Genomic DNA, 25405 nt, shown 5'->3' with positions numbered 1-25405 from the left:
TATAGATATGTCATATATATATACTGAGGCTAATACCCCTTTATTAGTCACTTTTTCCAGAATTTTTATGGCTAGTTCTGTGTCTTTCCCACATTATGATCAGCTTGATTACACTGAAACATTCTATTGGAATTTTCATTAGTATCAGCACAAATTTATACATTTGTTCATTAGAGAACATTTATATGTATCCAAGAACAGGCTATAGCATTCATTAATTCAAGTCCTTTTACATCGATCAATAGCATTTCAAAGTTTCCTCATAGAGAGAGATCTTATACTTTACAAAAATCTTTGTTTCTAGGTATGTTCTTTTCTTTTCTTTTAAACTTTTTCTGTGTAAAAGAGTTTTTTCCATTATAATTTCTAATTGGCTCTCATCTGAATATTGATTTTTGTACATAATCTTTCCTATCTTGTATAACTTTCAGTCAACTCCTTGCGTAGAAACAATAAAATATCAGTAACAAAAACTGCAATTTGGCCTCCTCCCTTATAATTTTTACACCACTTATTTCTTAATTTTGTTTTTTGTATTACAGTATGCCTAGAACAATGATAAATAGTGGTAATAGTGTGGTCATCTTTATTTACTTTGTTCCCAGCTCTAATAAAATGCTCTAGTATTTCACCATTAAACAGGACATTGGTTTTTCATTTGAGACTTTCACACTTTGCCCTTTCCTTTAATAAAGAGCCTTTTTGAAAATTACAAATAATCTAATATGGTCAAAAATAATTCATCAATTGGAATTTACTTATTTAGCCATTCATTTAAGATTTTCCAGTTCGGGTCACCTGGGTTGTTTACAATTTTTCAAAATCACCAATAATGCTGCACAGTGTATCACTGTGCCTAAGAAAGCCGTTTTAAGTTTTTCTGAATTCAGACTTCCTCTGAAAAGACATCTACGCTGAGAACTACCAGAACAAAGAGCGTCTGTGCTTCACTTTGTTGAAAACACTTCTCTCTTTACTACTCTGGACTGTGCAGTGTTTTTCAGCCTTGGTCCTTAAGCACATTCCTGCTGGCTCTTGTTATGAGGAGCCATGTTCCAGCTTTGCCTGGAAATACAGGGGTTGGGAGGACCTGGATGCGGCTCCTGGGCCCAGGGCCTGCACGAGAGGCTGTTCTGCCCCAAAGTGCCTGGTCTATCAACCCAGAGCAGCTAATCATGGAAGCAGCCCCACAGAGGTGTGTGCCCCTGCTCTGCAGCCTCTGAATTTCCAACATTACATGAAAAAGTAGTGGGGAAATTTTATCTTACTCCCTTGTTAAAAATATGCTGTTACTGAGTTAAACTGTTTAAAATCCACCGATATAATACCAGTTTGCCATTTCATCTCAGAGAATTCTTGTTTCCTTGCTGAGAATGTCCCCATACTCCCTGAAGACAGTCAATTCCTTGACGCTATCAATCAGTCTTATCTGTTTCCTGGTTCAATATGAGCAGAAACAGCCTGACCAAATTTCTTGAGGAAAAAACATTTGTCATTATCCCATTAATTATTATAAAATGTAGGAAGCTAGCCTGAGAAGTGGGCAAAGCTCATACTCCTTTACCCTCTCCCCTGGCTCTGAATGCCCTGTCCAACCCGAGTACCAAAAAGGTATAAAGTGGGTCTATACCAGCCTGGGCCAGCTGCTCAGAGGCAGCAGATCCAGGAGAAAAAGGGCACCACGTCCTTGACTTCAGATATGTAGGGACAATGGGAGAGCCACAGGGCATAAATTAATCCAGAAACAGTATCCTGGAGTCCAGGCAGGAGAGGATGGAGGTGAACAGAGGGAGAACCAGGAGGACAGAACCCCTCTTTGGTCAGTAACTACTGTTGTAGAAACGAATGGAATATTTAATAAGAGTCAGGAGGAAAGAAGGAATCAGATAAGCAACTTGGCAGCTCTGGAGAGAGCTTATGAAGACTGATGCCCAACAGCCATGAAAGACAGCTCTGTTCTTTTTTTTTTTTTTAAGTTGAGCTAAAATTAACATAACAAAAAGGTTATCATTTTAACCATTATAAAGTGTACAATTCAGTGGTCTCTAGTATATTCACAATGTTATGCAACTGTCACCACTATCTAATTCCAGAACATTTCTCTCACCTCCAAAAGAAACCCTACACCCACTGACCCCATTCCCTAGATCTGCGGCTCCTAGCAACCACTAATCTACTTTGTCTCTACGGATTTCCCTATTTGGGACATTTCATACAAATATAACCATATAGTATGTGGCCTTCTGTGTATGACTTCTTTTATTTAGCATAATGTTTTAATCCATGTCATAGTATGTATCAGTACTTCATTCCTTTTCATGGCTGAATCATATTCTACTGTCTATTCTTAAATACACAACATATATTTCTGAAACCCACTAGCACAGCAGAAAGCAAGAGCTACACTCAGTTCTCAGTGGTGTGGGTGCCCCCTGAGAACTGATGGAATGAAGCTGACAATACTTTTCACGGTACTGTTCATAGTTTTAACTTTGATGATCCTGGATCAAGCTCTTCGGCTGTCAGTTCACAGCAATTCTGTGAGTAACTTGGGACGACCAAAATCTTGCGTTTAAACATCAGGAGCCAACCTAAGCAGCATGTTGCACAAAAAAGCCTTTATTAACAAAGCCAGGGAAATACTGGCCCAGGCTCAGAAAGGAGACTGGCAGGAAGAGGCAGGAAAAGAAACAAATCATGCTGAATGAGGCTGTTCCTGCTTGAGATCCTGTTAAAACTACTAGGTGACTTTGGAGAGTTACATGAAGCTGAAATGCTGCTTATCCGGAGGATTGATCAATTCAGCAATAATTAAAATCCTTGTGTGGCGGAGTGGGTTTATCCTGTCCACCAGTTCTCACGGGAAAGGCCAATCTGCCCAGCCCCACGTACCCATTAAGCAAACGAAGGGTGCAGCCTGCATCCGCAAGATAAGTGCTATGTGCTTTCCAAAGGCCAGCACTGAGGTGTCTAATATGGTTTCTTACTAAGTCAACAGGAAGATGATAAAGGCAGCAAAGGTCTATGAATAGAGCCGCATTGTGATCAAGTATGACACCTGGTGGCTGACGAAGAAGAGAAATAAGTACCTTCACGCTTCAAAGATGTCACATCATAAAATGCAACAGAAAATAACGAGATGCCATTTTTTGACCCTCAAATTAGTAAATTATTTTTTTCTTAGATCGTGATATGTGTCAGGGAGGATTCTGGAGAAGAATAAAGGTGATAAACTGGTACCACCTTTCTACAGGGCAAGTAAACTCTGCTAACTAAAACCTAAAACCTAGAATTTCACATTCCCTTTAAGGCAGTAATTCCGCTGCTAAGCTTATCTTAATGAAGTTATCACAGATGTGTGCCAAGATTTAACTCCCAATATGTTCATCATGGAACTGCTTATAATAGCAAGAAATGGGAAACTATGTAAACATTCAGAAATAGAACAGTAGTTCATAAATTAGGATGCATCCATATATTTAAATATCTTTTGCTACTTATTAACAGGGAAAGAGGTACATCATTTATTGTTTGCAAGAAAAGAACACATTTAAAATAAATATTTCGGTTTATAAGGAAAAAAGAGTCCCCTACAAAAATATACCAAGCCGTAAGCAAAGCAATCTCTGAGGGAGTACAATTATGGTGGAACTTTCATTTTCTACCTAGTTCCTTCTGTGTTGAAAACAAATTGAACCAATCCTTTTTTTTTTTTTTTTTTTTTTTTTTTCGGTACGCGGGGCTCTCACTGGTGTAGCCTCTCCCGTTGCGGAGCACAGGCTCTGGACGTGCAGGCCCAGTGGCCATGGCTCACGGGCCCAGCCGCTCCGTGGCATGTGGGATCTTCCCGGACCAGGGCACGAACCCATGTCCCCTGCATCGGCAGGCGGACTCTCAACCACTGCGTCACCAGGGAAGCCCCTGAACCAATCCATTTTTTAATTTACGTGGAAAAATTCCCAGAGCTGGCCGGCCGGAAAGCACAGGAGTTGACTACAATGGTATTTCAGGACACCAAAGAGAAGGCAAGAACCTTCTGTGCCCCCCATCCAGAGCATGGAAAGCCCAAGCCCTCGAGTCACTGCTGGTACACTATTGTCAGGAGCTGCTGACGAGCCCATCACCCACAGAGGCTGTTTCAAATCTTCACACTCTTTTAAAGCTCCCTTCCCCACTCCTGCCCCCTACACTCTCAGGAGACGACCCCACGTTCCATGGATCTCAGGGAGAGAGAGACCAGGCCACCAGGAGAGAGCACTGGCATCTTCAGGTGTCTCCTCCCGCTCTCCCTCAAACACAGCGACACCACAGCACCACTAGTGAAGTCGCGGAGAGATGTTCTCACCCTGCCTTTACTATGACATCACGCCACTGTCCCAGGGTCAGTGAAGGAAAGGACCGGAAAATCCATTAGGATGCAACCGGGAGCTCAATCCTGACATTATCTCAAATGCATCAGAGGAGGGGTGGGAAAGGAGCCAGATGGCAGGTGACTGTGGAGCGAAGAGGAGGCGCCACCTCAACTTCTTTATGAAAAGATGGGAAAAGTACAAATACATACATGCATTTGTTTTCAGCGGGGATAGCAAGCATAGATGACTTTATTTTTCATGACAAAATTAACATACGGTAAACCGTACATACTCAAAATGTACAAGTTTTAACGTGAATGTTAAAACCCATGAAACCATCACCACATTCAAGCTAATGAACATCTGCATCACCCCCAAAGTTTTCTCCTGCCCCTTTATTTCTCCCTCCCACCACTCCTTACCTCAGGGGGTGCATGAGGACAGAAGCCTGAGTTTGCCCAACTTCCTCCTTTCCCTCTGACCTTCACTGAACTGACTGGGTTCAGGCCCCTGTCCTCCGCCCCAGCATATGGCAGTAGCCCCGATCTCCGTTCCATCCCTCTTGCTCACTGACAACCGCTAAGCCTGTCCCTACACACGACTCCCCCTGTTTAGATTAAGGTCAAGTCCAAGATCCTAACATGACCCTCAGGGCCCTTCAGGATCTGGACCGTGCCTACCCATCAAGCCTTATTTCCTGCTAAGCTCCCACAAAACTCAAACACCTGCCAGGTACCAAATATGCTATGCTCCCCAAATCCTTTCCAGTGTCTTTTCACAAGCTCTTTTCTTGGTGTGGAACCAACAACCCTAGACCCTCCCAGCCCTAGGAAACTCCTACCCATCCTTCTAGAATCTAGACCAGTGATTCTCAACCAGGGGCTATTTTGCCCTTCAAGGGACATTTAGAAATGTCTGGAGACATTTTTGTTTGTCACAATGCTGACATCAGTAGAGGGAATGCTACTGACATCTAGTGGGTAGAGACCAGGGCTGCTGCTAAACGTCCTACAATGCACAGGACAGCCCCTACAACAAAGAATTACCCAGTCCAAAATGCCAGAAGTGAAGAGGCAGAGAAGCCCTCATCTAGATGCCATTTTCTGTGAAAACCTCCCTGGCCTGCCCCCCACAAGGAATGCCAAGCTCTGTCATCAGGTCTACCCTAATACCCCAAATATACCTCTATTTTAGCATTTATCTCACTGTGCAATAAGTTCTGATTTATTTTTCTCTCTGCCATCTTTTTCATCTGTATATCTCCAGAGTGTAACAAAAGACCTCATTCACTGTTCTGTAATTTTAAATAACTTATATTTAATAATGCATGAAAAAGAGAGAGAAAGGAGAGAAAGAGGCACTTATTCTCTTGACTCTACCACAAAAATCCTTTAAAAATTACTGCAAAACATTTTGGCTGCAAAAACATTAGAAAATACAGATAAGGAAGAAGAAAAAAACAAATAGAAAAGCAATCTTTTGAATAGGCAGAGGCACCATTTAAAGATGGAAGAGGTAAACTCCACAAAGCAAATCCAAGAACTCTGAAAGGTGGTGCTTGGAGTTTTGCAGTACGAATCCTGACATGTACTCACTACTTACTTGAGAACAGCAATCTCTTGAACGGTTATGGCCCTTTTATCTTTGGTTCCCATGTAGGAGAATATGTTTGGCTTGACTCTGATAAGACAAAAAGAAAATCATCTGAAGTCACGTACCATTAGGAAATCATGCTTCTCATAAATTAAGATTTAAAATAAATATACTTAAAACCGTAACAGAATAAGAGAAGAGTAAGGACAAACTTTATTTAAAAATATACCCAGGAGGGCTTCCCTGGTGGCGTAATGGTTGAGAGTCCGCCTGCCGATGCAGGGGACGCGGGTTCATGCCCTGGTCCGGGAAGATCCCACATGCCGCGGAGCGGCTGGGCCCGTGAGCCATGGCCGCTGAGTCTGCGCATCCGGAGCCTGTGCTCCGCAACGGGAGAGGTCACGACAGTTAGAGGCCCGCGTACCACAAAAAAAAAAAAAAAAAAAAAAAACCAGGAAAACATAAATTAGTGTGCAAGCTAAGAAAGTAAATGATGCCTGAACAATTATAAAGCAATTATACTCCAATAAAGGTGTTTAAAAAAAAAAGATGCCTGAACAACCCCCTCCTTAGCTGTCCATGACTTTTTTAAATTATTTTTTAAATTTAATTGTTGGCTGCATTGGGTCTTCATTGCTGCGCACAGGCTTTCTCTAGTTGCAGCGAGCAGGGGCTACTCTTTGTTGCGGTGCACGGGCTTCTCATTGCGGTGGCTTCTCTTGTTGTGGAGCCCGGGCTCTAGGCACGCAGGCTCAGTAGTTGTGGCTCGCAGGCTCAGTAGTTGCAGCTCACAGGCTCTAGAGCACAGGCTCAGTAGTTGTGGCGCGCGGGCTTAGTTGCTCCGTGGCATGTGGGATCTTCCCGGACCAGGGCTTGAACCCATGTCCCCTGCACTGGCAGGCGGATTCTTAACCACTGTGCCACCAGGGAAGTCCAGCTGTGTGTGACTCAAAACATCTGTACTAGCCAGCAACAGAGAAGGAAGTAATGCACTTCCTGTTGATTACATGCAATTCATTAATTACCTAACTGTGAAGGTAAAGAAAAATACATTCTAGATGTATCACGTACCACTTCAAAAATTTTATACCTTCAATTTCAAACAAGTTAATAGTAATGTGAATTTTCCATAAATACATGCTATTTCTTTGTATAAAAGCCAAATGCTAAAACAAGGATCGGAATAGTTTTAATATGAAGATATAAGTGAGCCAGTTAACCAAGAAGAATTTTATAAAAACCGCTCCACGCGAACAGGAAAGAAACGGGAAGAATTTCTTGAACTCTGAGCAATCCCAACTCCAGATCTCAGGGGAGCTCCCTCCCCAACTGCCTACTCTCCCGGGTTCAGGTACAGACAAGGAATCAGAGAGAGCTAGCAACCAGAGTAAAGTAAAATGCTACTTCAAATGGTACTGTGTCCTATGGACTAAACTGTGCTCCCTTAAAATTCCTATGTTGAGGCTGTGACAGCCAGTACCTCAGAACGCAAGTGTATTTGGAGATAGAGCCTTTAAAGAGGTGATTAAGTTAAAATGAGGCCCTAATCCAATTAGACTCGTGTCCTAATATAAGGAGAGGAAACATGGACACACAGAGAGACTCCCGGTCACAGACACACTCAGAGGGAAGACCATGAGAGAACACAGAGGAAGTGGCCATCTGCAAGCCAAGGAGAGGCCTCAGAAAAAACCAAACCTGCCAACACCCTGAGCTTGGGGCTTCCAGCCTTCGGACTGTGGGAAAATGAATGTCTCTTATTTAAGCCACCCAGTCCGTGGTATCTTGTCAAGGCAGCCATAGCAAACTAACACACTGTGTGCTGTGTTTAAACTGGGTTAAATATATATCAGAAAGCAAATTTCCATGCATACAGGTTTGCTATGGTACCTGTACCCATTTCCAAAAATAAAATGGCACCTGGCTCATCCTCAGAGACCCAAACTCTACTATATTTGCACTCCTGTGAGAAAATCTGACTGGTGTCGGTTTCCAATCTAGTCTATCTCCTGGAGTTAAGAGCTTATGGTTTAGTAGCAGTCCTCTGCAACCACATCAAAGTGTAGGCTTTAAGGGAAGAAAGTTAATTTTTATTTTCAGCTAGGTGAACTGGTAACTCTCAACTACATGTAAACCACTTACTTAAAGAATTTTCATTTTGAATCACTGGCAATATGCAAGGAGGTTAAAAAAAATTAATTCAACTGTTGTCTAAGAAAACTATAATTGGGAATTCCCTGGCAGTCCAGTGGTTAGGACTCGGTGCTTTCACTGCTGTGGCCCAGGTTCAATCCCTGGTCGGGGAACTAGGATCCTGCAAGCCATGCAGTGCAGCCAAAAAAAAACCTCCCAAAACAAACAAACAAAGAAAAAAAACCCACCATAACTAGGAGGCACATTTGCTACCTATTTGCCTATTTTCCCACTCCTTTTTCATCAGCATGGAAAGAGGAAAATACACTTCTGTGTTTTGATTTTGTATGGGCCAAAGAACAAAATACTAACCTTAAATATTTAGACAGTAGATTAATAGCATCCATGGTGTCTTTGTTTTCCTTGTACAGTAGGAAGTGGCAGTAACTTCCCCTAGATTTTGGCCAAGAATGTTTTCTTGGATCTTAAAAAAAAAAAAAAAATTAACTATTATATACACCATAGTAAAAGTTACCTGAGTTCTTATGAAACCCCACAAGATCATTTTTGCTAGAGAACCTTTGAGAGAGAAATCAGATCTAGTCTGACAAGAAATATGGGTTAAGTGGTTATACCTTGTGGTCTACAGTTATTAAACTTTCTGTGATTGGATACTTATCTGTCTGTATTTAAAATCAAAATCGAGAAATGCAGGTGGTGTGACAAATGACTAAACCTAACCAGCAATCTTCACACAGAGAAACACAGAGGGGTCCACCATTCCCCAGTGGCTTACTTTACAAGCATGTGTCTGAAAGGGGGCCACCTGGCCCTCCAGAACGTATGCAGGCCAGAGGGAAACAGCAGTCATGGCAGAGCCTACAAGCTTTGCCTCATCTCCCGTCAGGTGTTCGCACAACAGGCTGGATGCCCCAGCAGGGTTGGGGATAAAGCTTGTGAGCAGCTGCCTCAGTGACAAGTTTAGATTTTCCAAAGGCCACTTCCATCACAGTTTAGCTAATACTAGATGGTTTGCAAAGGTCTACTGGACAGAGAGAGCAGCTGGCATCCAATACCTAATTGTCATTCTTGGGGGAAGAGGAGACTTTAAAAATTAAGTCAGGTTAAATATTAACTTCTGAGCCACTATTACGTCGATTGCTCAACTTTTTAGAAACTGGCAAACATTCCGAGACTTTGGAAAATCTGACTTTTAAAACTGTTCTTCCAAACGAACATTAAAATTACACTACAATCTAGAAACATATATTTAAACAATATTAAGATTTTGACTTCAGTTGCCCAAAGAGTGTTCTGAAAACTCAACACTTTGGGAGAAATGTGTAAGCCACAACTGCACGTCCCAGATGTTGTACAATAATGTTCGTGAGTCTTGTGTGACACACAGCTGCAGCTGTTATTATGAACGCATCTAATTCAGTTGATTTCTGTAACTATGAAAGAAAGACTGTGAAAAAATATTTCATATAATCCCCAGAAGTCTTCTTCTTTTAAAAATGTTCCTTTGCCTTTGTCCCTTTAGCATGAACTCATGAATCCTTCATCTTCAAAGACAAAAGAAACTTCTGACACTAAAGTTACTTGTACACCTGCCTTTGCCAAGGGAAAAAGCACTGCTTCACAGGTTAGGGATATAAGCTACAATGTAAAGAACAAATTGACCAATAAGCTGTCTTGGAAAACTGCCATAGCGTGTATGCTTAAAGTATTACAGAAAAAGCACTGCAAGTATTTCTTGGGCTCTTGGTATGAATTCCTCACAACTCATCCTCAGAAAATTGTGACCAGGGATATTATTTTTGGTTTTCCTTCCAGCTCCCTACATTTAAGCAAAACTGTCTATACTTAGCACTTGTGACAAAAATCATTGGCATTTCATTTTATCTACATGAAACGCCAACCGCTCTTACCTGCTGCAGTTCTGACCTCTGTCCAAATGCACAGCATAAAGAGCACAAGAGAGCAGTATTTAATTTATAATAATATTAAAGTGCTTTAGAAGTGAACATGCAAATGATCGCATGGAAAGTTTCTACTGAGGACTCCTACAGCGCCTGGTGGTTATGTGGTGGGTTAACAGCCATTTAGACATTAACAATGGAATGTCGCAGAGGCAAACAGTGAACAAGCAGAAAACTCACCGACAGGTCCAGGCCTCCCTGTCTCAATCCCCTCACAGTGGCCTGTCCACTCACCCTCAAAAGCTGCACTGTCTGTGCCTACAGGATGTAGCAAAAGGTGTAAGACTGGATGCAAAATGCCTCCCCATCCAGAGATTTGTTTTCTTAAATATGGGAGGACGTGTACCAAAACACTATTTGTGATTATCTTTCAGTTGTGAGACTGCAAGTAATGACTGTTTTGCATTGTGCTTTTCTGTGTTTTATGAGTTTCCTGCACTGATTTCTTTGAAAAAAATGAAAAAAATTATTATGGAAAACAGTTCTCAAACTGATAGATTAAAACAGATTTAAGAGACTTACCCACCGAATGCAATGTTCTGACCTTGTTTGTATCATGATTTAAACAAGTCATCTGTATGCAAAAGGCATTTCTGAGACAATCAGAGAAAAACTGAACATGCACAGGGTATGAGCTATTAAGAAATTACTGTTGATTTTGTGGGGATATGATAATGATTTAGGGTTTTAGTTCTTATCTGTCAGATACATACTGAAGTATTTACGAGTGAAATGAAGTACTACGTAGAATTTTCTTTAAAAACACTCCAACAAAGGAAAAAAAAGTGGGAGGAAGAGGTCAAACAAAACAACAGAACGTTAATAATACTGAGGATGGTTGATGGGTACACAGGGGTTCAGCATACTACTTCCTTTATTTGTCTGCATGTTTGAAAATGTCCATAATAAAAAGCTTTAAAAAAATTTGTGATAAAAATTGATGAAGTGTAGCTACATTTTCCTCTAACTACCCTTTCAGTACGCTCAAAATTAACTATAGTGGCAAGAAATAAATGAAACCGCAAGACTAAAAAACTAAATGCTATTACACCTTAAGAGAAACCATGACAACTGATATGAGTTTGGCTCACAAGCATGCATCTTTTATTAGCAAATCCAAGCAGTGAGCATGCATTCAATTACCTCCTCTGCAAGTAACAGACATAAGGATTCTTTTTCCAAGTGCACTCAGTACACAAACTAGTAATAAGCATATGCATTGATTAACTGGGAATGTTTTTGAATAATGGACAATCGGTGAGTCTCAACTTATTTTGGGGAATTTGTTTGACTTCATAAAACTCCAAATCCTTGGAATGCTAGGTAGCATAGATGGTAGCTTTACAATTTAAGTGAATTTAAAATAACTTTCAAACATTTTTGAGACACTCTGATTTAAAATACTAATGCAAAGAATTCTCAGGCTAGGAAGCAACCTTCTGATGGTCTAATATGGCAGCCCCAGGAGAGGAGAAACAGAAATTAGATAAAAAAAGAAAACCACATTCAGGAAGATTCATGTATTGAGCACAGAGATCCTCATGAATAAAGAAGGAAAAATGTTTGTAGCTCGAGAAAGATGACAGGATGGGTAGCATGCAGAACATTCTTTCCTTCTTATTCAAGTCCATTTCCCCTGCTGCACCTGCACACCCACCCTGCAGCTTCCCCAGGGGTTCTGCTCTAGCCATCATCAGCCCCCTCCCTCTCCACTGGCTCTTTCCCGTCAGCATATCAATATGCTCAGGGCTCTTGCATTTTCAAAGTCAAACCTACGTCTCCCTCTCCTTAACCATGTTCCTTTCCTTTCTCCTTCTCTTTACGGTGTATTTCTCATCTTCCATCTCAACCTACTGTGTAAACTGGTTTCCAGTCACTCCACTAGAACTGCTCTGGCAAAGACACTGATGATCTCCATATTGATAAAAATTAGTGGACATATTTCAGAGTTCCAATCTTGTTGGAACTGTCTGTAATATTTTCCACAGCTAACCACTCTATCATTGAAATCCCCTCTTCCTATGGATTGCATAACACCAGGCTCTCCCAGAAACTTAACTTTGTATCTGTCTGGCTCTTCTTCCTGAGTCTCTGTGGACTCCTCCATCCAGGTATGCCTCCTGGAAACCATTCATTTCGCACAGTATGGAGAATCTCTACATATTACATGGCACAAAAAAATTTTTTAACTTAAATGTTTAAAAAGGTTTTTGGGGATGTATACTATCTATCTCAAAATGTAAGTTAATTTACCTGAGTATATGGTTTATGATAATGATGGTATTTTCAGAATAATACCATATGTATGCTTTAGTAGGTAAATCAATGTGCCCTATCAGACTGGATTAACACACAAAATAACGTCTGAGTTATAACAGTTGGTAATTTGTGTTTGGCCACCATGATTTAGAATCTACCACACCCGTGTTTTAGGATGCATGGCCCTATCTGAGGTAAAGAATGTTGCAAATCTGCTAGGACTTCCCTGATGGCACAGTGGTTAAGAATCAGCCTGCCAATGCAAGGGACGTGGATTCAAGCCCTGCTCCAGGAAGATCCCACATGCCGCGGAGCAACTAAGCCCGTGCGCCACAACTACTGATCCTGCACTCTAGAGCCGGCGAGCCACGACTACTGAGCCCACGTGCCACAACTACTGAAGCCCGCGCACCTAAAGCCCGTGCTCCGCAGCAAGAGAAGCCACCGCAGTGAGAAGCCCGCGAACCGCAATGGAGAGTAGCCCCCCACTTGCCGCAACTAGAGAAAGCCTGCGCACAGCAACTAAGACCCAATGCAGGGACTTCCCTAGTGGCGCAGTGGTTAAGAATCCACCTGCCAATGCAGGGGACACGGATTCAAGCCCTGCTCTGGGAAGATCCCGCATGCCATGGAGCAACTAAGCCCGTGTGCCACAGCTACTAAGCCTGCGGTCTAGAGCCCGTGAGCCACAACTACTGAGTCCGCATGCCACAACTACTGAAGCCCACGCGCCTAGAGCCCGTGCTCTGCAACAAAGAGAAGCCACCGCAATGAGAAGCTCACGCACTGCAAAAAAGAGTAGCCCCTGCTCGCCTCAACTAGAGAAAGCCCACGCACAGCAACAAAGACCCAATGCAGCCAAAAATAAAATAAATTAATTAATTAAAAAGAAAAAAAGACCCGGGCTTCCCGGGTAGCGCAGTGGTTGAGAGTCCGCCTGCCGATGCAGGGAACACGGGTTCGTGCCCCAGTCCGGGAAGATCCCACATGCCACAGAGAGGCTAGGCCCGTGACCCATGGCTGCTGAGCCTGCGCTCCGCAAAGGGAGAGGCCACAACAGTGAAAGGCCCGCATACCGCAAAAAAAAAAAAAAAGACCCAAATGCAGCCAAAAATAAATAAAAATAAAAACTTAAAAAAAAAAAAAGATTAAAAAAATATGTTGGAAATCTGGTAGATAATGCATGACCCACCAGTAACAATTTATGTCAGGGTTTGGTAGTGAGGGAGCTCTAAAAACATTCTATCTTAGCTTTGCAATGAAGCTTTTAAAAGCTAATCCATTCAAATGCTTAGCAAGGTGGCCCAGGAGGATGAGCTGTCACTGGTATTGCATTCTGTTTGCAGAGGCACAAACAGCCATCTTCAGGCACCAGCTCTCCCTACTTTCTGAATGCTGCTTACTTTAGGCCACTCCCAGATTGCAGGGGGGCAGGGGGGGCCAGATCTGTAGAAGATACTCATAGGCTCTCAGGTGCCCATCTGGGTCCATGAGGAGGTGGGCGGGAACACGCAGATGGCAGACCTCTAGTCCATCTCTGACTATACGCCACAGCCCCTCGAGCCCGAGAGGTCGCGATCTCCATCCAAGCACTGATTCAAGTGGACCTGCCTTCATGCTTTTTACAGTGAGAAATTCATACTTTACTGAAGATGTGAGAAGGGAAATGGGTGGGGGGCAGCAGTGTTCATGTCACACAGAGCTCAGCACCTCCCTTGGAAAACAGGGAAATTTTTTATTTGGAAAAAAAAGAAAGGTGGGTGTGGAATAAGCACAGAAAATGCAGATAAAGACAGAACACGAGAGATATGGAACCACTCACTTGAGCAGGCAACTGTACTGGCCACCTTGGCCTGCAAATGCCAACATCACAAAAATGCTTAGGTCATCCTCTAAGATAGAACAATCATTTCCAAGAAGTAACCAGTCCAAAAAAAAAAAAAAAAATTGCCTTTTCCAATCTGCTTCCTCGTGACCAGTCGTCAGAATGAGACCCTGCCTCTTCCTCTTGCCTTTGCAAGAGGGTAGCTGACCAACGAGGACTACATCTCTATAAAGAACACCTCCCTAGCAGCCCTTCTCAACCTGGGCTCCTCAAGAGAATGAAGACTGAATGCACCAAGGTATCTGCTTTGTGTAGGAAGTCACCTTCTCTCCTCCACAGCTAGATGAGTTACCAGCTACATGCCAATTGTGGGAGAATAGAAAAAAACAGCCATTCGCATCATTTCCCACTGGGCTTAATTCGCCTGGACAACCCTGGCTGCAGAAAAGCTGTCAAGGTTATATTTTATTCTGTGACTCAGACATCAAAGAAACATCTAGTACCCAAGCCGTTAGACTGTGGATTGAGAAATGATTAACTATTTGTGCCCTCCATCATTATAGGTCACGATAAAAATAAAAATAATTAGCAAAATTTCTATCTTATCAAATAAGGTACAACAAAAGAAGTATTGAATTCCAACTCAGACCTATGCTGGGGCCTAGGACTGTGTTGTCTACTATAGCAGGTACAACCCACATGTGGGCACTAATCCCTTGAAATGTGATTGGTCCAAATTGACATTGTCATAAATATAAGTATACACTGAATATGAAACGTTTAACATCAATAACACAGAATATTTAATATATAATTTTTCATGAATTATATGCTGGAATTATAAGTTTTTGTGTATATTTATTTAAATAAATTAACAAAGTTAATTAAAAAACAAAAACAACCAAAAAAAAAAAACTTGTGCCCTCAAGCAGTCCCAGAACACATCATCTCACTGCCCTTTCTGGTATCCGCTGAGAAGTGACATCCGGCCTCCATCCTCTCCTCCCCACAGCTCAAGGTTTCTCACTATGTCACTAACCAGACTTACTGATTTGATGACATGACTTTCTGAGGCACAGCTAAACCTTATTTCTGCTCCCATTTTTCTCACACTCTCTCCTTTCACTAGAACCACAGTTAGAGACAATTAAGGCTTCATCCACTCACAGCATTAACCTAAGAGAATACTGACAAAGCACTGATGGCTTGAATGCTCTTTTGTTATATAACAATCACCGAGTTTTACTCCAACATATATACCTAGAAATAACTCTTCACTAACAGGTGTCATCGATGGTAGGGGAGAAGGTGAGGAAACAATTTTTCCTTCTGTAATTCTCATTAAAATTTTATCTGCTGATTTGACAGGTAAAAGAAGAAAAATTACCCAATTTTTCTTAAGGTTATGTGCAAATAGAAATCTTCATGGCTGGAGAAAACAGAACATAAATATCAACAGGATGTACTGACAACACACCCATTTCAAATGAATGCTACTCAGTGAAAGATGGGCTTGGGCGAAGGGGTGGTTTTCTATATATCCCACGTTTTTATGTGTAGTGAAGAAGGTACTCACGGTTGGAAAGCAGCAGCACTTTCAACAGAGGGACTTTGCAGAATATGCCACTGGGATAGGTGACAGCAGTTTCTGTTCATCTGACAGCTTCCTTACCTCCATTAAGAGCACAGAATGAGCAATATCCTTCCGTTTTCTTCTTGAATTGCCACTCAGCCTGCTCTGCTCTTCAGGGAACATGTCAAATTCCTAAGACTCTCTCTCAGGCACCACTATCATTTCAGCAAATCCGTACTCACATATAAGACCTACTGTCCCCTTACCAGACACAGTCTGCAGGATTGCTCTGGCATCTGAAATGATATTATTCGCCTTCTTTGAAGGAATGACATGATCAATATCCTTCTCTGAACAACCGCAAAATGACCCTTGAACATGAACAGTCAGAGAGAAGGAGGAGACGGAAGAAATGCCGAGTCACTAGCATACTTACTTGCCAGAGCCTTTTTTCCAGCTGCATGATAGGCTACAATATACTTCTTCCCCTCTCTATCTTCTGTTTTTGTTTCTAATCCTGGAAACAGAGATTTAATCGCTTGATGGATGACGGTTCTTTTCTCTTTGGTGTCCTCAATAACCTATTAAAAACACAGATAATGATACTACTAATTTGACAAACATTAAATAAGGAAATAATACTAAGGAATTAGTAAAAACACTACTCATCTTAATAATGATGTGAAGTAACCAAAGTACAGGGGTATGATTTCAAAAGTCTTTTTTTCAATTATTTTTTTAATTGAAGTATAGTTGATTTACAATGTTTCAGGTGCACAGCAAAGTGATTCAGTTATACATATATCTATATATATATTCTTTTTCAGATTCTTTTCCATTATGGTTTATTACAAGATATTGAACATAATTCCCTGTGCTATACAGTAGGTCCTTGTTGTTTATCTATTTTATATACAGTAGTGTGTATCTTTTAATCCCAAATTCCTAATTTATCCTCCCTCCCCCCTTTCCCCTTTGGTAACCATAAGTTTTTTCTCTATGTCTGTGAGTTTGCTTCTATTTTGTAAATAAGTTCAATTCTATCATATTTTAGACTCCACATATAAATGATACCACATTGTATGTCTTTCACTGTCTTACTTCATTTAGTATAATCATCTCTAGGTCCATCCATGTTGCTGCAAATGGCATTATTTCATTCTTTTTAATGCTGAGTAATATTCCATCGTACATATGTACCACATCTCTACCCATTCATCTTTCAATGGACATTTAGGTGACTTTCCTATCAGAAATCTTTTAGAGCTTCACAATACTGCAAATCCTAAGGGCCCATTTGGGACTTCCCTGGTGGTGCAGTGGTTAAGAATCCACGTGCCAATGCAGGGGACAGGGATTCGATCCCTGGTCCAGGAAGATCCCACATGCCGTGGAGCAACTAAGCCCGTGCGCCACAATTACTGAGGCTGCACCCTAGAGCCAGCGAGCCACAATTACTGAAGCCCGCGTACCTAGATCCTGTGCTCCGAGATGAGAAGCCACCGCAACGAGAAGCCCATAAACCACAACATAGAGTAGCCCCTGCTAGCCACAAGGAGAGAAAGCCTGCACGCAGCAGCGAAGACCCAACGCAGCCAAAAAAAAAAACCAGCCCATTTATTGACCTTGTACAGCCGCCAGGCACTGTACCAATCACTTCACAATCACTGTCTTACTTAATCCCAATCAGCTCCCTATCATGCCACCAGTATATCTACTTAAGAGATGAGGAAAGTGAGGCTGAGAGAAGTTAAGGAATGTGTCTAAGATTATATAGCTGTAGAGTGGAAGAGCCAGATTTGAAATTCAGGCTGTCTGACTCCAGAGCCACCCATCACAGACGCTCCCCCTTAGGGACTCGGCTGAACAACGAATACCTCAGGGCTCACACATGGAAAAGCAGGTAAGCTGGGTCTTTGGGGATGTCAGAAACTCATTTCCCCGGATGGTCAAGTCTACTACTGCCTCCAATGAATCCTGTTCTATACTGAGTAACTTTATGATGACATTCTAGTACATCTGTTCACAAAAAGAAAAATCTACACCAAGAAAATGTAAACTTATTAGTTACACAACTGTTTTTCAATTTCTGAGCATGTCTTACACAGAGAAATACATTTCATACTTGGACTCAATAGCCAGCAATATGTATGTGTTTGCTCCTTATTAAAAAATCGAACAGAAATTTACAGAACAGTATTTATCCTTACGATGTGCAATACACTGTTACTTTCTATTTTATTTTATTACATTTTTAAAATATTGGTGAACAAGAGCTGGTTCTTTAAAAGGGTAAACAAAAATCGACAAACCTCTGGCCACACTCACCAAATAAACAAAATGAGAAATGAAAGAGGAGAAATAACAACCGAAACCATAGAAATACAGAAAACCTTAAGAGAATACTATGAACAATTATATGCCAAGAAATTCACCAACTTAGAAGAAATGGACAAGTTTCTAGAAACATACAGCCCACCAAAACTGAATCAAGAAGAAATAGATAATTTGAACAGACCAATCACTAGAAGTGAAACAGAATCTGTAATTAAAAAACTCCCTGCAAACAAAGGCCCAGGACCGGATGGCTTCACTGGGGAATTCTACCAAACATACAAAGAACAACTTATACCGATTCTTCTCAAACTCTTCCAAAAGACTGAGGAGGAGGGAACACTCCCAAAGTCATTCTATGAAGCCACCATCACCCCATACCAAAACCAGACATAGTCACTATCAAAAAAAAACAATATCTTTGATGCAAAAATTCTTAACAAAATATTAGCAAACTAAATCCAACAACAAATAAAAAAGATTATATACCATGATCAAGTTGGATTCATCGCAGGGTCACAAGGATGGTTCAATCTACACAAATAAATCAACGTGAGGGACTTTCCATTGCAGGGGACACAGGTCGATCCCTAATTGGGGAACTAAGATTCCACATGCCACACGACGCAACCAAAAAAAAAAATTCAATGTGACATCAACAAAAGAAAAAACAAAAATCACATGATCATCTCAATAGATGCAGAAAAAGCATTTGATAAAATTCAATATCCAGGGCTTCCCTGGTGGCGCAGTGGTTGAGAGTCCGCCTGCCGATGCAGGGGACGCGGGTTCGTGCCCTGGTCTGGGAAGATCCCACATGCCGTGGAGCTGCTAGGCCTGTGAGCCATGGCCGCTGACGGAGCCTGTGCGTCCGGAGCCTGTGCTCCACAACGGGAGAGGCCACAACAGTGAGAGGCCCGCATACAGCCAAAAAAAAAAAAAATTCAACATCCATTCATGATGAAAACTCTTATCAAAGTGGGTATAGAGGGAACAAAGCTCAACATAATAAAAGCTATTTATGACAAACCCACAGCCAACCTAATACTCAAAAGTGAAAAGCTGAAAGCCTACCCACTAAAATCTGGAATAAGGATGCCCACTCTCACCACTTCTATCCAACATAGTATTGGAAATCCTAGCCACAACAATCAGACAAGAAAAAGAAATAAAAGGTATCGAAATTGGAAGAGAAGGGGTAAAACTGTCATTATATGCAGATGACATGATTTTATATACAGACAACCCTAAAGACTCCACACAAAAACTACTAGAACTGATAAATGAATTCAGCAAGGTAGCAGGTTTACAAGATTAACATACAGAAATCAGTTGCATTTCTTTACACTAACAATGAAATATCAGAATGGGAAAGCAAAAAGACAATCCTTTGAAAAATCGCATCAAAAAAAAAAAAAAAAAAAAAACCCAAAAAACTGGGAATTCCCTAGCGGTCAAGTAGTTAGGACTCAGCATTTTCACTGCCATGGTCCCAGGTTCAATTCCCAGTCAGGGAACTTAGATCCTACAAGCTGCACAGTGCAGTGAAAAAAAAAACAACACTGAGGAATAAACCTGACCAACAAGGTAAAAGCCTTACATGCTGAGAACTATAAAACATTGATAAAGGAAACTGAAGATGATTCAAAGAAATGGAAAGATACCCCATGTTCTTGGATTGGAAGAATTAATATTGTTAAAAATGGCCATACCACCCAAAGCAATCTATAGATTTAATGTGACCTCTATCAAATTACCCATGACATTTTTCACAGCACTAGAACAAATAATCCTAAAATTTATATGGAACCATATAAGACGCAAAATTTCCAAAGGAATTCCGAGGAGGAAAAACAAAGCTGGAGGCATAACCCCCCCCAGACTTCAAACAATATTACAAAGCTACAGTAAAACAGTGTGGTACTAGCACAAAAACAGACGCATGGATGAATGGAACAGAATAGAGAGCCCAGAAATAAACCCACACACCTATGGCTGATTAATCTTTGACAAAAGAGGCAAGAATATACAATGGGAAAAAGTCTCTTCAGCAAGTGGTGTTGGCAAAGCTGGAGAGCCGCATGTAAATCAACAAAGTTAGAACACTCCCTGACACCATACCCAAAAATAAACTCAAAATGGCTTAAAGACTTAAATATAAGACTTGACACCATAAAGCTAGAAGAGAACATAGGCAAAACATTCTCTGACATAAATCGTAGCAATGTTTTCTTAGCTCAGTCTCCCAAGCCAATACATATAAAAGCAAAAATAAACAAATAGGAACTGATCAAACTTGTAAGCTTTTGCACAGCAAAGAAAAGAAAAATGAAAAAACAACCTACCACCTGGTAGAAAATATATGCAAATGATGTGACTAACAACGGATTAATTTCCAAAATACACAAACAGCTCATATAGCTCAATATCAAAAAAAAAAACCCCAAACAACCTAGTCAAAAAATGGGCAGAAGACCTAAACAGACATTTCTCCAAAGAAGGTAATACAGATAGCCAATAGGCATATGAAAGATGCTCAACAATGTTAATTACTAGAGAAATGCAAATCAAAACCACAATGAGGTACCACCTCACACTGGTCAGAATGGCCATCATTAAAAAGTCTACAAATAACAAATGCTGGAGAGGGTGTGGAGGAAAGGGAACACTTAGACACTGTTGGTGGGAATGTAAATTGGTGAAGCCACTATGGAAAACAGTCTGAAGGTTCCTCAAAAAACTAAAAATAGAATTGCCATATGATCTAGCAATCCCACTCCTGGGCATATATTCAGACAAAACTATAATTTGAAAAGATACATGCACCCTAATGTTCACAACAGCACTATTCGCAATAGCAAAGACATGGAAACAACCATAATGTCCATCGACAGATGAATGGATAAAGACGATGTGTTACATATAATATATACAAGGTAATATTACTGAGCCATAAAAAAGAAGGAAATAATACCATTTGCAGTAACATGCATGGACCTAGGGATTATCATACTAAGTGAAGTAAGTCAGACAGAGAAAGACAAATACCATATAATATGTGATATGTACAGTCTAAAATATGATAAAAATAAATAACTTATTTACAAAATAGAAACAGACTCACAGACGTAGAGAACAAACTTACGGTGACCAAAGGAGAAAGGGGATGGGGGGAGGAATAAATTAGGAGTTTGGGATTAACAGATACAAACTACCATATATAAAGTACATAAACAACAAGGTCCTACTATATAGCACAGGGAACTATCAATATATTCAATATCTTGTAATAAACCTTAATGGAAAAGATTATGAAAAAAGAAAAAATATATATATATATATGTAAACTGAATCACTCTGCTGTACACCAGAAACTAACACAACACTTTAAATCAACTATACTTCAATTAAAAAAAAATGTTGGTTAAGTTACACTAAATTGATTTCATGACCCACTGATGGACTGCAACCTGCAAGCTAAGAAGATGTAACTACTACTAGCTAAACCTAACAATATTCTAGCAAAATTAAAAATGTAAAAGAAAAGTACACTATAATTATAGATAAGTGACATTTTCATATCAAAAAGTGAGCCAGGGAATTCCCTGGAGGTCCAGTGGTTAGGATACTGTGCTCCCACTGCTGGGGGCCTGGGTTCAATCCCTGGTGGGGGAACTAAGATCCCGCAAGCGGCACAGCGCAGCACGCCCCCCCCACCACACCTCCACCAAAAAAGTGAGTCTACATCTAGAATTCACTGAAAGCAATGAGCTGGAATCATAATTAGTGTATATGAATGAATACATGTTCAGACCTCAAAAATTCAGAAAGTCCATCCTCCTATTTTTTAGATGAGGACACTTGCCCATGGTTAATACTCCTTAATGTAAAACCTTTCAGTAGATGGCATAACTATGATTTTTAAGGTGACAGTAAATCTTGCCATCTCTGTAGGAAAAGTGTATTATGGGGCTAAGATATGTATCTGCGTTGCACAAGCAACGGAAGCCTGGATCATCCTCCTAGACAGCTCTCAAAACCAATTCTTAGGAATTTTCTCCTTGGCATTGCTGGACATTTTGTCTATGAGTAAATTCAGTAATTAAATATCCCTAAAATTTTAACAGTACATATATTTGGGGAATTTTGGTGGGTAGACGAGGAGATGAGGGTTGGAGGCAAATAATAAATTCTGAAAAGTTACAGTAAACTCTTTTTACCTGGGAGCAATGGAAGGAGAAATTTCAAACAACCCCAAATCCAGCAAGTCGCCAAAATACAGGACAAAATGAATTTAATAAACTTTAAATTCTAATAATCTTGTGCTTCAAGATTCTTAAAATCTTGTAACATATTTGCTTTGCTACAGAGATCACCTAGAGCTGCTCTGTTCCGTATGGTCATCACTAGCCACACGTGGCAACTGAGCACTTGAAATGTGGCTAGTCTGAATAGAGATGTGCTACCAGTATAAAATACCACTGGATTCTGAAGACTTAGTAGGAAAAAAAGAAAGTAAAACATGTCATTAGTAATTTTTTAAATATTGATTACATATTGAAATATTTTGGGTAAATAAAATATACTGCCAATATTATTTGCCTGTTTTTACTTTTACATTTTTTTTGAAGATTTAAAATTAAAAACATGGCTCGCATCACAGTTCCACTGGACAGGGCACTTCCCTGGCCATCCAGTGGTTGAGACTCTTCACTTACAATGCAGGGGGCACAGCTTCGATCCCTGGTCAGGAAACTAAGATCCCACATGCCACACAGCACAGCCAAAAAAACAAAACAAAACAAACAAAAACAAACAACAAAACAAAAAGAATCCACCACAATTCCACTGGACAGCACTAATCGAGAATAAAATTTTCATAATGAAAATCTTTTTAAAAGGCATTTACTGTTCTATTTAGTAGCTAAGCTCTCTTTTTCTTGAATAGCAGAAGTAGACTCAAGATGAGCAAAGCAACACTCCCTTACCTCCTTCCCCCAATTCCTCCCCCTCCCAGAGTCCAATTTGAGACCACGAGGCCTTTGGAGCCAGGGCTTCCCTATCAGGACCATTGTCAGGCTGCGACAGTCCTTTGCAGCAGACACTGTGTGATATAATGGTCACTTTGCAGTTCTAAACAACAGATTTCTTTGTTGATTTGTGGTCACATAAATTTTTTAAGCAAAAACATAACTTTTTTTTTTTTTTTTGGGCCATAGCTTATCTGGATACTCGTTATCTGCCACTGATAAAAACATTTTTAGTGCAATGCACTTTTAGATCAAAAAGGGCAAAGCCATTCTTTTGTTAACTACTGTAATTTTCCCAAAAGACATTTATTAACATCCACCCAACAAGAAGCAATTCAAACCCTGGGGACTTCCCTGGTGGTCCAGTGGGTAAGATTCCACACTCCCAATGTAGGGGGTCAGAGTTCGACCCCTGGCCGGGGAAGTAGATCCTGCATGCATGCCGCAACTAAAAGTCCACATGCCACAACTAAGAAGTCCACACTCGGCAACTACAGATCCCGCATGCCGCAACTAAGAACCGGTGCAGCCAAAATAAATAAATAAAATAAATAAATAAAAAATAAAATAAAACCCTAAAAAACCTTTTCATATGTTTTTGTGCTACTTACCTCGATGGCAACACTGGTTTCCTTATTTTTAAAAAGCTGGAGCTCTTCTAAACGCTGCTTTTCTTCAGCTGTTAAAACCGTAAATACGTCTTCTGAAGGATCCTTTAAAACAACCATGAGAACTCCCAGTGAGTCGCACACAGAATTCGAGGCTGTCAAAGCTCTGTATTTCTATGATCTCCAGGAAAGGCTATTTTTATTCAGAAGGTGACTTCTGCTAGAGAGCTGCTCTTACCTCTTCATCTACTGGGACAGACAAGTCACTCAAATGGCTGATCCGTCCATTTTTTCCTATTTCGTGAACAACGAAGTCAGAATATCTGAGGAAAAGAAAACGTAAACTCTCAGAGCATTAACATTTTGCTGCCTATTAATTTTAGGAGAAAGTTTCTCAACAGTAAGCCTTATCACTGTGCAAAACAGGGATTAAAAATAAAAACCTTCAGTGCAAAGTCACGGAGTTATTGTTTTCTGGTTTCACAATGAATTCTAAGCCACACCTTGGCTTGGTACCAGAATGTACAGAAAAGACCCTCTGAACTTCTAGAATAGTCTTCCAGAAAAATGCCTAAATCAAAGCTTATTAACGTTGCCCTATGATTATACAGTCCATTCTAAAGTAAATCACACAGTAAATTTAATCAAATCAGAAGCCTGTGCATCTACCGTGAACCACCCGGAAGCTTACCTTTATGCTAAATACTTTACAGACATTATTTAAAATACTCTCAACAACCCTCAGGTAGAATTATGATCCAATTTTGGACAAGGATACTGAAGCTCAGAGGAGTTAAGTAACTATGAAGTGGCTGAACTGGATTCACACCCAGATCCACCTGGCTCCGAAGACCACCTTCTTTCTCCTGCAGATGTGGCCCATTCAGGTGAAAAATTTTTAAGATCAATTCAAGGGAAAGCTTGAAACCATTTAAAGTAATATATTCTAAGGAAATAAACAGCACGTATTCACATATTGACAGGGGATGCCACAGGGAAATTGTTATTTAGTCATTTTATCTTCAGATAGTTTCGTTTACTCATCCAGGCAGCTTTCCTTCATCCTATTCCTTATTGACCATCAGTGTGAACAATCCTTGGGGACAGAGAGCTAAATGGAAAAAAGGATTGCTGATTTCTTTGTAGAGAAAAGAACTAATATAACTAAAACAACCTGACATAAACGAAACACACCTTTCTTTTAAGATTCCTGAGAATCCTTGGTGAGAACTCACGAACTTGGTGATGCCCACATCCAGCTCGGTGAGCCCGTGCTTCATCATGCTGGCGAAGCTCTCTGCCTCTTCCTCCTCCTCCCCCTCCTCTGAAAGGCCATCTTCCTCCCCCTCCTCCTCCGACTGGGGGTCAGAATTCTTTTTATCCTCTCCGGCCGTTTCGGGTGGCCCAGGCACCTTTTCACCGCTGGGTAGAGAGTTGTTCTCTAGCCCGTCTTGACCTTTGGTCGGACAGCATTCTGAGACCTTCTGTCTCTTTGCCTCACCTGGGGCCACACTGTCATTATCTTCGACGGCAACGGACCCCCGTTTCAATGACACACCCGTCATTTCTGTCATCTCCATTTTCAAGGTTCCAAGAGAACATTTAAGAGAACCTTTCAGAAGCAAGAAAGAGCAGGCAGTAACAATCACTTCAATAAAGAATTGGGTTTCAGCAAATAGAGGCACATTTAACTTTGTTCCTAGGGTCCTAAATATC

The 25405-nt window shown here is 40.8% G+C and overlaps 1 protein-coding gene across 3 annotated transcripts in view; it reads right to left on the bottom strand.

Moving 5' to 3' along the window:
* Positions 1 to 25405, bottom strand: part of ATXN7L1 (ataxin 7 like 1) — a 360884-nt gene that overhangs the window by 22559 nt on the left and 312920 nt on the right. For all 3 annotated transcript variants that reach the window (XM_073810174.1, XM_019940590.3, XM_019940591.3), the window contains exons 2-7: positions 24884 to 25301; positions 23928 to 24012; positions 23693 to 23794; positions 16154 to 16298; positions 8451 to 8562; positions 5955 to 6032 (exon numbers count right to left, since the gene is read on the bottom strand). In XM_073810174.1, the coding sequence (XP_073666275.1) occupies positions 5955 to 6032; positions 8451 to 8562; positions 16154 to 16298; positions 23693 to 23794; positions 23928 to 24012; positions 24884 to 25301 (940 nt within the window). The remainder of the gene's footprint in view (positions 1 to 5954; positions 6033 to 8450; positions 8563 to 16153; positions 16299 to 23692; positions 23795 to 23927; positions 24013 to 24883; positions 25302 to 25405) is intronic.

The sequence above is a fragment of the Tursiops truncatus genome, chromosome 9, assembly GCF_011762595.2.
Source record: "Tursiops truncatus isolate mTurTru1 chromosome 9, mTurTru1.mat.Y, whole genome shotgun sequence".
NCBI classification, from domain to species: domain Eukaryota; kingdom Metazoa; phylum Chordata; class Mammalia; order Artiodactyla; family Delphinidae; genus Tursiops; species Tursiops truncatus.
Note: the sequence above shows the minus strand (reverse complement) of the source record. Positions and strands in the feature narration are given on the sequence as shown.